This window comes from Kogia breviceps, chromosome 9, assembly GCF_026419965.1.
Source record: "Kogia breviceps isolate mKogBre1 chromosome 9, mKogBre1 haplotype 1, whole genome shotgun sequence".
NCBI classification, from domain to species: domain Eukaryota; kingdom Metazoa; phylum Chordata; class Mammalia; order Artiodactyla; family Physeteridae; genus Kogia; species Kogia breviceps.
The window spans coordinates 11,013,349-11,026,978 of NC_081318.1; the positions used below are offsets into that span (position 1 = coordinate 11,013,349).

The 13,630-nt window shown below is 40.2% G+C and overlaps 1 protein-coding gene across 6 annotated transcripts in view; it reads left to right on the forward strand.

Annotated features, from left to right (window-relative positions):
• TPK1 (thiamin pyrophosphokinase 1) overlaps positions 1-13,630 on the forward strand; it is a 342,946-nt gene that overhangs the window by 190,467 nt on the left and 138,849 nt on the right. For all 6 annotated transcript variants that reach the window (XM_059073509.2, XM_067041648.1, XM_067041651.1 and 3 more), the window contains one exon: positions 11,251-11,397. In XM_059073509.2, the coding sequence (XP_058929492.1) occupies positions 11,251-11,397 (147 nt within the window). The remainder of the gene's footprint in view (positions 1-11,250; positions 11,398-13,630) is intronic.

The following is a 13,630-nucleotide window of genomic DNA, read 5'->3' on the forward strand; positions in this document are numbered from 1 at the left end:
ACTTGGCTGCCAGTGTGTCAAGGACCTCTGGCAGCAAGAGTTTCTTCCAGTCTGTACAAGCTGAACTCTCCAGAGAGGTACAGGGACATAATAAGCGCCTAATGGTCAGTGAGGGTTTGAGCTGCCTGAGCTTTTATGCTTTTACTGGGGGACTGTGGTTTCAGTCAGGAGTCTTAACATAGATCCTTTTCTTCACCTTCACAGTTTTCTGTCAAATGCAAACAAGCTTGTATACATTGCTCACTTTTCAGGTATACATGTGTCCCTTCCTCTGCTTTTTTACCTTTTTAAGCTTTTCTCTCAATAACAGGTTGAAAAACAAGTTTTGTGGTAAACATGTTTATGACGTTTCTTAATAACATATTTGCAGTTTGACAAAGTTGGATGAAAACGCTCTGTCCAAACAAGTTTGGTATTTTTTTTTTTCCCTTCGGAGGTGGAGGGTAGGTATCTTTGGAAATACTTTACAAGGGAGGGTGGGGAAAGGGGATAGTTCAGACACTGAGGTTTGAAATCTTGTGATGTGTTCTGAGAACTGAAGTATTTCTGGAACATAAATGGGGTGGAAGTGGCAGATGTAACTTAGGAGTCAGTATAGGAAGAGATTGGACTTTTATCTTGTAGGTTCTGGAAGGCCAGTACTGAAACAGAACATTGGCATGATCAGATTTGAGATGTAGAAAGCTTCCTCTCATAACCAGGTGGGAAACTACTTGCTTATAGAAGGCCAGGCAGGAGCCCAGTGGAGTTACCCCGGCGAGAAGGGTGATGCCTGAATTAAGGCTGCAGCAGGGAGGATAGAGAACCAATTACTCGAGAAAAATCAGGAGCCTCATTATCTTGCCATTGCGAGAGGAATTATTTCTTTCTCACCCAAACAGGTTTGCATTCAACTGTGACTCACTGGGCCTTGTTGAAATTTAAATGGGATCCCTGTAGTAGTGTTTGCACAGGCTGCCAAGATCCAGCCACGTATATTTGTGTTTGTCAGTACAGGATATTCTGATACCATGAAACCTGAGGTCTTTAGTTTCTCTGGTGTTTCACTGTACATCGATCACTGGAATTATTTTATAGGCTTTTATGAAAACATATTTTGATACTGCTGGGTTATTGTCAGTTTATTGTTTTTCCTCTATCTTGATCCCATGGTTTCCTTCATAGCCTGCACTGGGTCTTCCACCTTTAAATTAGAGCATCAGGGCTTCCCTGGTGGCGCAGCGGTTGAGAATCCGCCTGCCGATGCAGGAGACACGGGTTCGTGCCCTGGTCCGGGAAGATCCCACATGCCGCGGAGCGACTGAGCCCGTGAGCCATGGCCGCTGGGCCTGCGCGTCCGGAGCCTGTGCTCCGCAATGGGAGAGGCCACAACAGTGAGAGGCCCGCGTACTGCAAAAAAAAAAAAAAAAAAAAAGATAAATAAATAAATAAATAAATTAGAGCATCAGACAACTGGACCAGAGAATTTCACCTTACGTTTAAGCCTAACTGTTGTACAGTAAAGATCTTTGAAGGTTAAGGGAAGCTTAAGAATCATGTCTAAATTATTTGAGACCCTAGAGTTTAATTTTGTTAAGTTGGCTATGTTAATGTTACTTGTAATTCTCAAAGAGTAGGGTAAACGGGTGTCTTGGTTTACATGGGATAGCCCTGGTTTATGCATGTATTCTTGGTGTAATTATTTATGATGTCCCCCTTTTACTTTCAAGAATGTCTCGGCTTGTACATTAAATTGTATGGTCATCCTATCATGGAGAGCCACAAAGAAATTTTGTCCATTTATGCATCTCTGGAATTCAGTTTATGGAAAGTCAATGCAATTAGGATATTCTGACAGCCAGTGTCCCTGCTGTAGACTTCATGCATGCTGTATCTAAGTCTTCTTGAGGACAAATGGAGAAGAACATGTCATTTGTTTATCCAAAGGTTTTTACTGCTATAATAGAAAAATGAAATTGCTTTTCCTTTTGGTGTCACATATCCTTCAGCCAGTTTTGTCATGATTCTATTAAGGCAAATAACGCAAAGCCAAGTTTTTCATTTATTCTGTAGACAAAACAGACACAATTATTATTTAACCTGTTAGAGTGGAAACCAGAGAACCTCACATGGACTGTTAGAAGTGAAAGGGATCTTGAGAAATAGGTTAGGGAATTTAGTCCATCCCTTACCTTTATACATCAGCCACCTAAGTCACAAGGAAGTCATGTATGTGGTTCCATGGCTATTAAGGGAATATACCACACTATAGTCAGGTCTTTAATGTATTAATCCAGGGTTTCAGGGTTCTTTTTTGCTACACATGATTGTAGATGAAGAGCCAAAAGCAGTCTCTGTTCCACCACTTCCCTTTGCTAGCCAAAAGGGTCCATGTAAAATTCAAGTCCATTCCTGACTTCAATGTAGGACATGTATAAAAATCAATAAGAAATTGATTTTTAACATTTTTATATTACAGAATATGGCATAATGGGTATGTTCTTGTGTTATGTGTGCACAAACATAATATTTAAAATATTGTATCCGCAGAGCTAACAGGATTGTAACAACACTTTTTAGAGTTACCAACACAGAATCTTTGATGGATCACAACCGATAGAAAACCTGTTAGTCTCTGAGGGTAGCTTACATTCTTTCGAGAATGGTAGATGTGTTCTAAAATAAATAGACCTGCCCTAGAATATGTATGCTGTCTCTCTCAGTGCCCTCTGAAACTCGTGGTCCATCCTTGTTAAAAATCCCCTGTATTCACAATGTCTTTACATCTAATTCCAGCAGAAACTGGGCTTTGTTCTAAGGACAGCAATTCTCTGCAGCCATAGTAGTGCTTCCTGCTGCCTCTTCTAGAATGGTCCCCAGAATTAGGGGTGGGTGTCTTCACTACTATTCGCCATTTCTAGACCTGTGTGGTCCAAAACCCTAGCCACTAGCCGCCTGAGCCCTTGAAGTGTAGCTCCCCTAAATTGAGATGTGCCATTACTGTAAGGTACATTGAGGATTTTGAAGGCCAAGTGGGAAAAAATGTAAAATATCTCAATATTTTTTCCAGCTTTAATGAGATAGTTGATATATAACACTGTGTAAGTTTAAGGTGTACAACGTGATGATTTAATACACATATATATTGCAGAATGATTACAATAATAAAGTTAATTAACAAGTCCATTCCCTCACATGATTACCTTTGTTTGTTTTTGTGGTGATGAGAACATTTAAGATCTACTCTTAGGAACTTTCAAATACACAATACAGCATTAAGTATAGTCACCATGCTGTCCATTAGACCTTTGGAACTTAACTCATCTTTCAGCTGGAAGTTTGTACCCTTTGACCAGTATCACCTTACTTTCGCCACCTCACAACCGCTGACAACTGACATTATCCTCTCTTTGCGTTCAGCTGTTTTAGATCTCACACGTAAGGGAGATCATACAGTGTTTGTCATTCTCTGTCTGACTTATCTCACGTAGCATCTCACATCCTCCAGGTCCATCCGTGTTGTCACAAACGTCAGGATTTCCTTCTTTCTCACGTCTGAAGGCTATTCCATTGTGTGTATGTATATTTATGTGTGGGGGTATGTTACATATACATGTATATACATATATATGTAATATATCTCACATATTTTTTAATCTTCTTTACCCATTCATCTGTTGACAGACACTTTGGTTGTCTGGTTGTTTCCATATCTTGGCTATTGTAAATAACACTGCAATGAACATGGGAGGATGTTCGTGAACATGGGAAGATGATCATGACTTCTTGTGTGTGTGTGTGTGTGTGTGTACACACAGTTTCTTCTGGATATATATATATATATATATATATATATATATATATATATATACCCAGAAGGAAACAGAAGAGAGTTTGATTGCTGGGTCATATAGAAGTTGTATTTGTATGGGCTTCCCTGGTGGCGCAGCGGTTGAGAATCCGCCTGCCGATGCAGGAGACAAGGGTTCGTGCCCTGGTCCGGGAAGATCCCACATGCCGCGGAGCAACTAAGCCCGTGAGCCATGGCCACTAGGCCTGTGCGTCCAGAGCCTGTGCTCCGCAATGGGAGAGGCCACAACAGTGAGAGGCCCGCATACCGAAAAAAAAAAAAAAAAAAGAAGTTGTATTTGTAATATTTTGAGGGACCTCCATACTATTTTCATAGTGGCTGCACCAATTTCCATTCTCACCAACAGTGTACAAGGGTTCCCTTTTCTCTATATCCTTATCAACACCTGTTATCTCTTGTCTTTTTAAAAAATTTTATTTTATTGAAGTGTAGTTGATTTACAATGCTGTGGTCATATCTGCTGTACAGCCAAGTGACTCAGTTATATATATATATATATATATATATATATATATATACATTCTTTTTTATATTTTTTTCGGTTACAGTTTATCACAGGACATTGAATATAGTTCCCTGTGCTATACAGTAGGATCTTGTCTTTTAGATAATAGCCATTCTGGCTAGCATGAGGTGATATCTCATTGTGGTTTTGATTTACATTTCTCTAATGGTTAGTGATGTTGAACATCTTTGCATGTACCTGTTGGCCATTTGTATATCTTCTCTGAAAAAATGTCTGTTCACATCCTCTGCCCATTTTTTAATTGGATTGTTTGTTTTTTTGCTACTGTATGAGTTCCTTTTATATTTTGGATATTAGCTTCTTACCAGAGAGATGGTTGTAGATATTTTCTCCCATTCCATAGGTTGCCTTCTCATTTTGTTAATTGTTTCTTTTGCTTTACAGAAGGTTTTTATATCTATGCAGTCCCACTTACTTATTTTTTCTTTTCTTTACTTGTGTTTTTGGTGTCATATCTAAAAAATTGTTGCTAAGACCAATGTCAAGGACCTTTTTCCCTATGTTTTTTTCTAAGAATTTTATGGTTTCAGGTTTTATGTTTAAGTCTTTAATCCATTCCACATTAATTTTGTGGGTGGTATGAGATAGGGGTTCAGATCTATTCTTCTGTATATAATTATCTAGTTTTCCCCACACCTCAGTATTTTTAATACAGGTTACGTGTTAAAATATTTTAGATATAGTACATTAAACAATATACATTTTAAAAATTTTACCTCTTTTTACTTTTTTAAATGTAGCCACTAGAAAATTTTAAATTGGATATGTGTCTCCTATTGTATTCCCATTGGACAGTGCTGTTCTATTTGATTCTTTGATTCTTCTTTTCCCCTAAAAACTCAGGCTCTGAATCTCATGTCATCAGATTTTATCATCCTTATTGTTCATTGCTGTAGTCTTCATTTGTTATAATCCTGGTCATTTTCCTGCTTGTCTTGATGAAGTTAACATCTAGGTCACCAATAATTATTTTCAACAATACTGTTTTAATTCATGGTAAATTCCATACACACTTGAATGAACCTTCCAGTACACTGATCTCTTGTTTCCTTAAACTTATCCCCTCTAGTTATATTGTTTGCCTGTTTACCTCAGTTAATTGTATGAATATACCTAGACCTTGTCTATACCAAGATTTGTAAACCCTCCATAATCTCTTCTTTATCCATTTGACTCACCCTCCTGTCCCTGACATCAGCAATTCTTCGACTCCAGCAGTACTCTCTGATCCATTGACCATGCTCTTTTACTATCCTTCAGCCCTTGTTTTATTTCTCCATTTATTCAACAAATATTTGAGACACCAACAGGTACATAATAATGTGCCATGCTGCATTCTAAACACTAGAGACAGAAAAATCTCTGCCATCGTTTAATTTTAGTCTAATTAGAGTGACACATAATAAGACAAGCTAAATAAATAAACTATTTAGCATGGGGTTAGATAATGAGAGATACTAAGGAGAAAATTTAAATCAGGGAATGGGGATATGATCTGTTGGCATGGAAGAGGGGAAAGTTTTTGATAGATGGTCAATGAAATAAGAAGCTAGCCATGTGAATATCTGAGGATAATGCATTCTAGGAAGAAAGAACAGCAAATGCAAAGTCCTTGAAGTAGGAGGGACTCTTGTGTCTTCAAGAGATAGAAAGGACTCTTGTGTCTTCAATAGAACGGAGGAAGGAATTATAATTGGAGCCAAGAGGAGGAAGAGAACGGAAATAGGTGAGACCAGAGAGACACCTGGATATCCAATATTGCAGGCTTTGATGTCTTATTAAGAAAAATCATTAGAAAACCACTGGAGGATTTTGAACAGAAGAGTGTCATAATCTGCTTTACATTTCAACAGGATTGTTTTTGATACTCTATTGAGACTAGACTGTGGAGAAATAAGGGCAGAAGCAGACATCTGTTGGAGGCTATTGCAGTGTTTCCCATGAGATAGAACGTTGGCTCACACCCTCTGATGGATTTTGGTGGCCATGGTTGTGATGAGTTTGTAGGTAGTGAGGAGGGGAGAATTTTGGATACATACTGAACTTAGAACCAGTAGAATTTCCTGAGAGAATAAATAAGGGGCGTGAGAAAGGAGTCAAGAACGACTCTGAGAGTTTTGGCTGGAGCACCCGACGTGGGGAAGGCAGTGGGAGATCGTGATTGAGGGATAGATCATGGAACCTTGGAGATCTCTACTGGATTCCAGATGCAGATGTCAAGTAAGCAATTGAATATATGAAGCTGGAATTGAGGAGAGGGGTCTGGACTGACGATACACAGTTAGGAAGTGCTGACGTTGATGGTATTTAAAGCTGCGAGGCTGCCTGAGAACACCAAGGGAGGGGATGTAATGACCGAATAGAGTTAAGGACCTTGCTCTGGACCACTCCAAAGATGTTAAGTTGGTTCCTGAGAAGACACAGCCAGTGAGATCAAGGCAGTATGGTTTGCCGGAAGCCCATCTTTCTGGAAGAGACTTCATCCAGGAGGATGTAAGAATAAATTTGTCAGGTGTTGCTGATAGATCGAAGAATGTCAGAACTGAGAACTGACCACTGGGTTTTGCAATAGGATGTCAGTGGTGATAGTTTTTGATGACGTGATGGGGCTAGCAAAGTTGTCTCTGGTCTGTATTACGGTGCTGGTCTCTTAACGATCTCCCGGTTTTCTTCTTTGCCTTCACACAGTTTGTTCTCCAGACACCCAGCATGGTGACTTTTAAAACTATATACATCGTGTCGCCACTCTGCTCAAAATGGCTCTCCACTTAATGCTAATAAAAGTCAGGACTTCACAATGGCTTACCAAGGCTCTATACAGATCTAGCATTTAGATTTTAATGATTCCTCCTAATTTCTCATTCAGTTCTCGCGACTAGCGTCCTGACGTTCTTTGAAAATGCCTGGGGCCATGTCCCTGCTTCAGGACCTCACTACCGTCTGTTTTCCTGCGGGTCTGGCTCCAGGTGTCTGTGCCTGACTGGCTCCCTCACCTCCTTCAGGTCTTTGCTGCTCTCTTACCTTTCTGATGGAGCCTGCCCTGGCTATCTTGTTTGAAGTGGAAGCTCTTCCCAGCCTAGCATTTTTCATCTCTCTTTTCCTACTCTCTTATTCCCCTGTAGGACTCTCCATCTTTTCACATCCCAACGAATATACTTATTTTCTAGTTTTATTAATTGCGTATTGGCCTCCATCTGTTTTTTAAATTAATTTATTTTTATTTTGTATTGGCGTGTAGTTGATTAACGATGTTGCGTTCGTTTCAGGCGTACAGCAAAGTGATTCAGTTCTACATATATTGTCCTCCATTTGAATATCAGTTCCATGAAGGCAGGAGTTTTTGTCTTGTTTACTGATCTATCCTGAGTGTTCAGAACAGTAGCTAACACATGGTAAATAATCAATAAATACTCCTCAGGGTAACACATGTGAAATAAGTTATTCTTTTCAAAAGCTACTAACTGTTAGAATCCTTGCCAAGTAGGGAAGTACTGTTTTGTAGGATTTAGATGACGTTAACTCAGCCTAATAATCAGCTTCTTGCCTCTCTGGTTATTTATTCAATTTTCCCTGATATTCTACGCTTCGGGGAAGCTCAGTAAATGCTTGCTGTCTGCCATGTCACACACGCTGCGGCTGGCATCTGTGATTCATAGGCCTCCTCGAGATGGAGAGATATACAAGTACATTAGCAGTCGTAACAGTGTAACTGGGTGTGCTGTAAGGAATAATTGGTGGGTTTTGTTGATCAACCTGGTGCAGACACATGCAGATGCGGAGTTGGCACCAAGGAGAGGCGTATGGAATTGAAGGGCTGTAATGCTCACAGATCCGAGAGAGGAAGGCACGCGGTGGGCCGTGCAGGGGCCTCATGGGAGGAGGGCACAGGGTGTGAGCTTAACCAAGCAGGTGGGGAACCAGCAGAGAGAGAACGAGGGCCCGTGAGCAAGTGCCTTTTGGGGGGTCTGGGTGGGGACACAAGCAAAAGCTTGAGAGGCTGTCACTGGTGTGTTTGAATGTCACCAGGTCAGCCAGGGGAGTGCACAAAGGGGAACTTGTGACAGAGACCATACTATCACCCCGGTGCACCTGGTCCTCTGTGCCAGGTGCTTACAGCCTGTTTGTGGGGGTGCTGAGGCATCCAGAAAATACCATGTTTTAAAAATTTACAGTACACTGGGTGATGTAAGAAGTAAATGCACAGGGCTTTGGATCCAGATAGAAGAGGTATCCTGGCAGTCTGTAAATAGCCTGCTTTCAATTGAACACTCTTTCCCAGTGGCATTGCTGTCCTAAAGGCATAAATCTAGGCTTATAAAGCCTATGTAAATATACAGGGTTGGTGTCTGTCTTCTATCTCTGTGAATATCAGATGTCCTACTTCTAACCAGAGCTAAAGAACTACAGAAACAGCCCTGGGCTGGCCCCTCCTGCCCCCGCTGCAGCTTGCATTGATCCTCTAATGTTTTTAATCAGTCTGGATATAAATACTTCCTGTAGGGAAAATGAGTGGTGATGAGAAGTAATCTTGCCGCTTCTTTATTCTGAAAAATTCAGTGACTGGTGTACAGATACTGCTGATTCATCGTGATATCCCAGTGTGGAAGATGTGGATTAAGTTTCAGCCTTAAAGGTTATGGGATCCCTCAAGGCTTGGAGTATAGTAATGAAAAATTGAGAACCTAAAAAAAGGATTCCAGAATCTGCATAGTGAATAAACTATTTTATCATCAGGCCTTGGTTCTGATATGAATTTAGGATTATGTAGATAGGACTATGCCATGTGCTTTTTACTAGAACCTTAGAACTTTCTCTACTTTATATTTCATGTATAACTTCTTTTAGTGTCTTTCTCTTCAGTTTAAAGCAAATTCTCATTAGTTCTTCTGAGGTCCTATATAATTTCTGGGCCTTTTCCCCTCCAGTCTGGAGTGGCTTTACTAATAAGGTTTCCTAAACACAACCAGGAGCGATTACTGGACTTGATACCCCAAACAAAGGTTTGTAAGTTTCTTCTGAAGACTAAGATGTCCCAGTCTTCACCTGTGTATTGGGAGTAATACGTGCTTCCTAGAGTGCATGGCCTTTCTCTGCCTCAAGTCTAATTCTCGGAGTTCTAGAAAGATCGCCAAAGAAAATACTAGATCCTCTAGATGTGTGGTATACTTGTCTTAAAACATTCTAGCTTTGACCTGAAGCATCTTATTCAAAATAAAAATTCCTATTCTCCCCATACTCTGAAAAGGTCAAAAATAGGAAACTCATTCCCAATTTCTTAATTTTTCTGTGTAGTTTACTTTTTTATGTTTTTATGGAATCCCATTCTGATGTATATATTCCTGTAGTATGGCAATTAATCTCTTTCTGCCTTAGGCTGACTAGTTCTTTCTTGCAGTGTCTTCACTTATTCATTCGTCAAACATTTGAGGTCTTGTACATGTTAGGCGCCATGCAGAGGACCAGGGCCACAGCCTGTGGGACAGAGGAGCACAGCCTTTGGCTTTATGGAGCTTAAGCCACTTACTGTTCCTCTAGAGACTGAACAGCTTATACCAGTGCTTGGGTGAAATGTTACTCTTCTAAAATCGTGCCTTCTTCAGACTAAATGTTATCTGAGCTTTTAAAGTGTACTGTTTTAAAACTAAAAGCCAAATACTTCCTATCTGTAAATAATTTCTATTTTATTCCAGGTAGAGTGATTATAACTGTCACTTTTTATTGTATGTAAGGTTTCCTTATAATAATTTAATTAAGCTCTTCTGTCTTGCCTTTTTCATGATCAGTAAACCAGCTTTGACTCTGCTGATACATCACAAGATCAGGCTGACCCGCAGAAGAAAAGAGACCAGGCAGTGCCTCTTTTTCATTCTCCTTAAGACCTTCGGCCAACTGCCTTATGCAGGAGGAGACTGTTACCTTGCCCCCTTCCACTGCCCTGCAGCCGTTCTTTAACCATTGTCTTTTATGTTAGGAAAGCATCACAGTAATTTTATATACAAATATCATGGAAATGTATTTTCAACAACAGGGGAACATTTAAATAAACTATACTGTAGTCATAGGCAATGCTTTGCTTAAAGTGTTAAATGAAAAGAAAGAACATACCGCCACTTCAATAAGTGGTGCTGGGAAAACTGGACACCTACATGTAAAAGAATGAAATTAGAACAGTTCCTAACACCATACCAAACGACACGTAACGATAATAAAAATAGTAATATAAATGGAATACACTGAAAATATTACAATAGATGAGTAGCTAACACTTTTAAAACAATCACTGTGTTGTGAACATGTTTTAAATGCTTTGTACTTATTAACCCATTTAGTTACCTCATTTAATCCCCCCAACAACCCTCTCAATTGGTAATTATTATCTGGTTTTTACATCTAAACATAAAAATGAGGTACAGAGAGTTGAGGCAACTTAGTAGGTTCAGTGAAAAGCCAGTACGACTCCTTAAGGTACCTGGGTTCTAGGGGGGTCTCCCTCGCCGTTGGGTGATCAAAGTGCGCACAGGGATGCCGTGAGGAGTGGATGGGAGAGACACCAGTTGTGCAGTCGGGAAGACTTCCACGTGGAAGGGACATGGAACAGAGTTCTAAAGGAAGACTTGGCTAGTTTTCCAGGTGAACAGGCAGGTGGGAAAACCTATTGAAACCTGACTGCCACTCACCAATCTTGTGACTTAATTCCTTCATCTGAACAACACAAATGACGTCTGCCATTTCTTCATGGCTTATCTAATAAAATAGGGTACTGGAAGCTCTATGCAAGTGTTTGATGTTCGTGTTTGATGTTTACTTTTTTTATTTATTTTTTATTTTGGAAGTCCTTAAATATGTGACTGCTGGTTTTCCTTTGCTTTCTTAGGTAGACATGATTGTGACCTTGGGAGGACTTGCTGGGCGTTTCGACCAGATTATGGCATCAGTGAGCACTTTGTTCCAAGCGACTCGAATCACTCCTTTGCCAATTATCATAATCCAAGAGGAGTCTCTCATCTACCTGCTCCAACCGGTAAGTGAGGATTGAATACAATGCCGGCGCTTTGCTTCCACAAAACCTGTAACATTTCCGTACACAAGGAGAAAACATCTGCCCCGTGTATGTGTCTGAGCTGTGAGTGAAGTTGACGTGTTTGATTACTTGTGTCTGAATGGGAAACAGGTGGAGGAGAAGCCTCATTGTACTCAGAAAAACGAAACAAACCAAAAAAGGAAAGTTTTTAAATTAAATTGACTAAGAATTAAATTTAGCATTTTTGCATTTTGAGCAGCTGAGTGTGAGGGCCGCTTGAGAAGAATCTCAGCAGAGAAAGCGCAAAACGTGGCAAGCATTTCAGATGGAATTCTTGTATATTTTCAGTGTTGTCGTTATAATTGGAAACTGTATTTGATTTTGTTAAGCACTTAAAGTCTTGAGCTTTTACTGTTCGTAAGTTGCTTGCTTGTTAATTTCACTTTCATGATGACGTCGTTCATTTCCAATGATAAACATCAAGGAAATTTTCTATCGGTGTCGTGCTTAGAACAGAATTCTTATTATATAAACATGTTTTATGAGGTTGATGAGTGTATTTCAGTTTGAAAAATGATTGTTTGGCAACATTTTTTAAAGACAGTGGACAGTTGGGTTTTTTCTTTTTTGCCTGTCACTGTGCTGTGCTACTTACAGCTTTGCTTTCCGTCTACCTGCTCTTCATCATCTGTAGCTTGTCATTACCGAAAAACTGTTGTTTGGTTAATATGGCAAGTATAATGCATGCTTACCATCGTTCAGCCCGTTGTGCATTTTTTTCTGGCTCTTTGCATTGCCTGGCTTTGTTGCTTTCTGGAATACTTCCCATGAGATGCAAAAAGGGAGCTGAAGAATTCGGTTTTCAAACTCCATAGTGTCTATTTATTCGGTCAACAAACAGTTACAGGGTGCCTGCTACCTACCTGTTGCACTGCTGGGCAATTGAAGATTAAACAGAAATAGTAACACATGTTCTTTACTCTCTAGTATATGTCTAGTGAAGAAGACATTTATAAAACACAGACATAAAGCAAGGTCAGGGGCTTCCCTGGTGGCGCAGTGGTTGAGAGTCCGCCTGCCGATGCAGGGGACGCGGGTTCGTGTCCCGGTCCGGGAGGCTCCCACGTGCCGTGGAGCGGGTGGGCCCGTGAGCCATGACCGCTGAGCCTGCGCGTCCGGAGCCTGTGCTCCGCAATGGGAGAGTCCGCAACAGTGAGAGGCCCCCGTACCGCAAAAAAAAAGAAAAAGCAGGGTCAAAAGGTTAGTACATAAAGATGATGAAAGATTATATAATCTGGTCATGGGTGTGTAAGGAAATGCTTCACAGAGGCACTCACATTTTATTTACTTAATTAGTTCAGCAAATTTTTTTTTTTCTTTTTTGGCTGCTGTACGGCTTGTGGGATCCTAGTTCCCTGACCAGGGATTGAACCCCAGCCCTCGACAATGAAAGCCTGGAGTCCTAACTACTGGACCACCAGGGAATTCCCAACAAATATTTCTTGAGTACCTGCTATATGTCAGGTACTTTTCTGGGGATACAGCAGCAAGCAACAACGACAACAAAAAAACCCCTTCCTTTCATGGAACATAGATTGTGTTGAGCTTACATTTCAGCAGAATCTCGAAGGATGAGTGGATGTCTGCTGTTGAAGATGATGGGAAAGTCATTCCAGTTAGAAGGAGCCACTAAAGAAAGATAGAGCTGAAGGGCATGTTGTGGCATCTACAGGTAATTCTGAGCAGCCATATGGAAAATATTGAAAGATCAGACTCAGAAGACTACTTTGGATCCTGCCTCTGGAGAGCCCTGAACTCTACATGCTACAGTATGAACTTGTTTGCCATAAGCTATGGGAAGTCATTAGAAGATTTCAGTTAGCAGTCTGACATGCACAGATACGCTTCTTAGATTTCTAATTAGATGGTTTTTAAATACCTGTACTTTCCCAACAGGTTCTGAAGCGTGAAACTCTCTACAGTTGTGAAGCATTGAGCTTTATTGTTTTATAATGATCTTATGATGCTGCAGATGCTAAAATAGTCAACTGTAACTTGTCTCTATGTAAATACTCTGGCTAAGAGATACCTAGATGGAGTACAATGATTTTTGCCAAGTAAAAATGGAAGATTAACTGATAGCAAAAACCACATCTAAAAATGACTTCTGCTCTTAAGATCTTTTCATTATCTGTGGTATTCTATATCCTCACTGTATAATTGTAGACTTCCT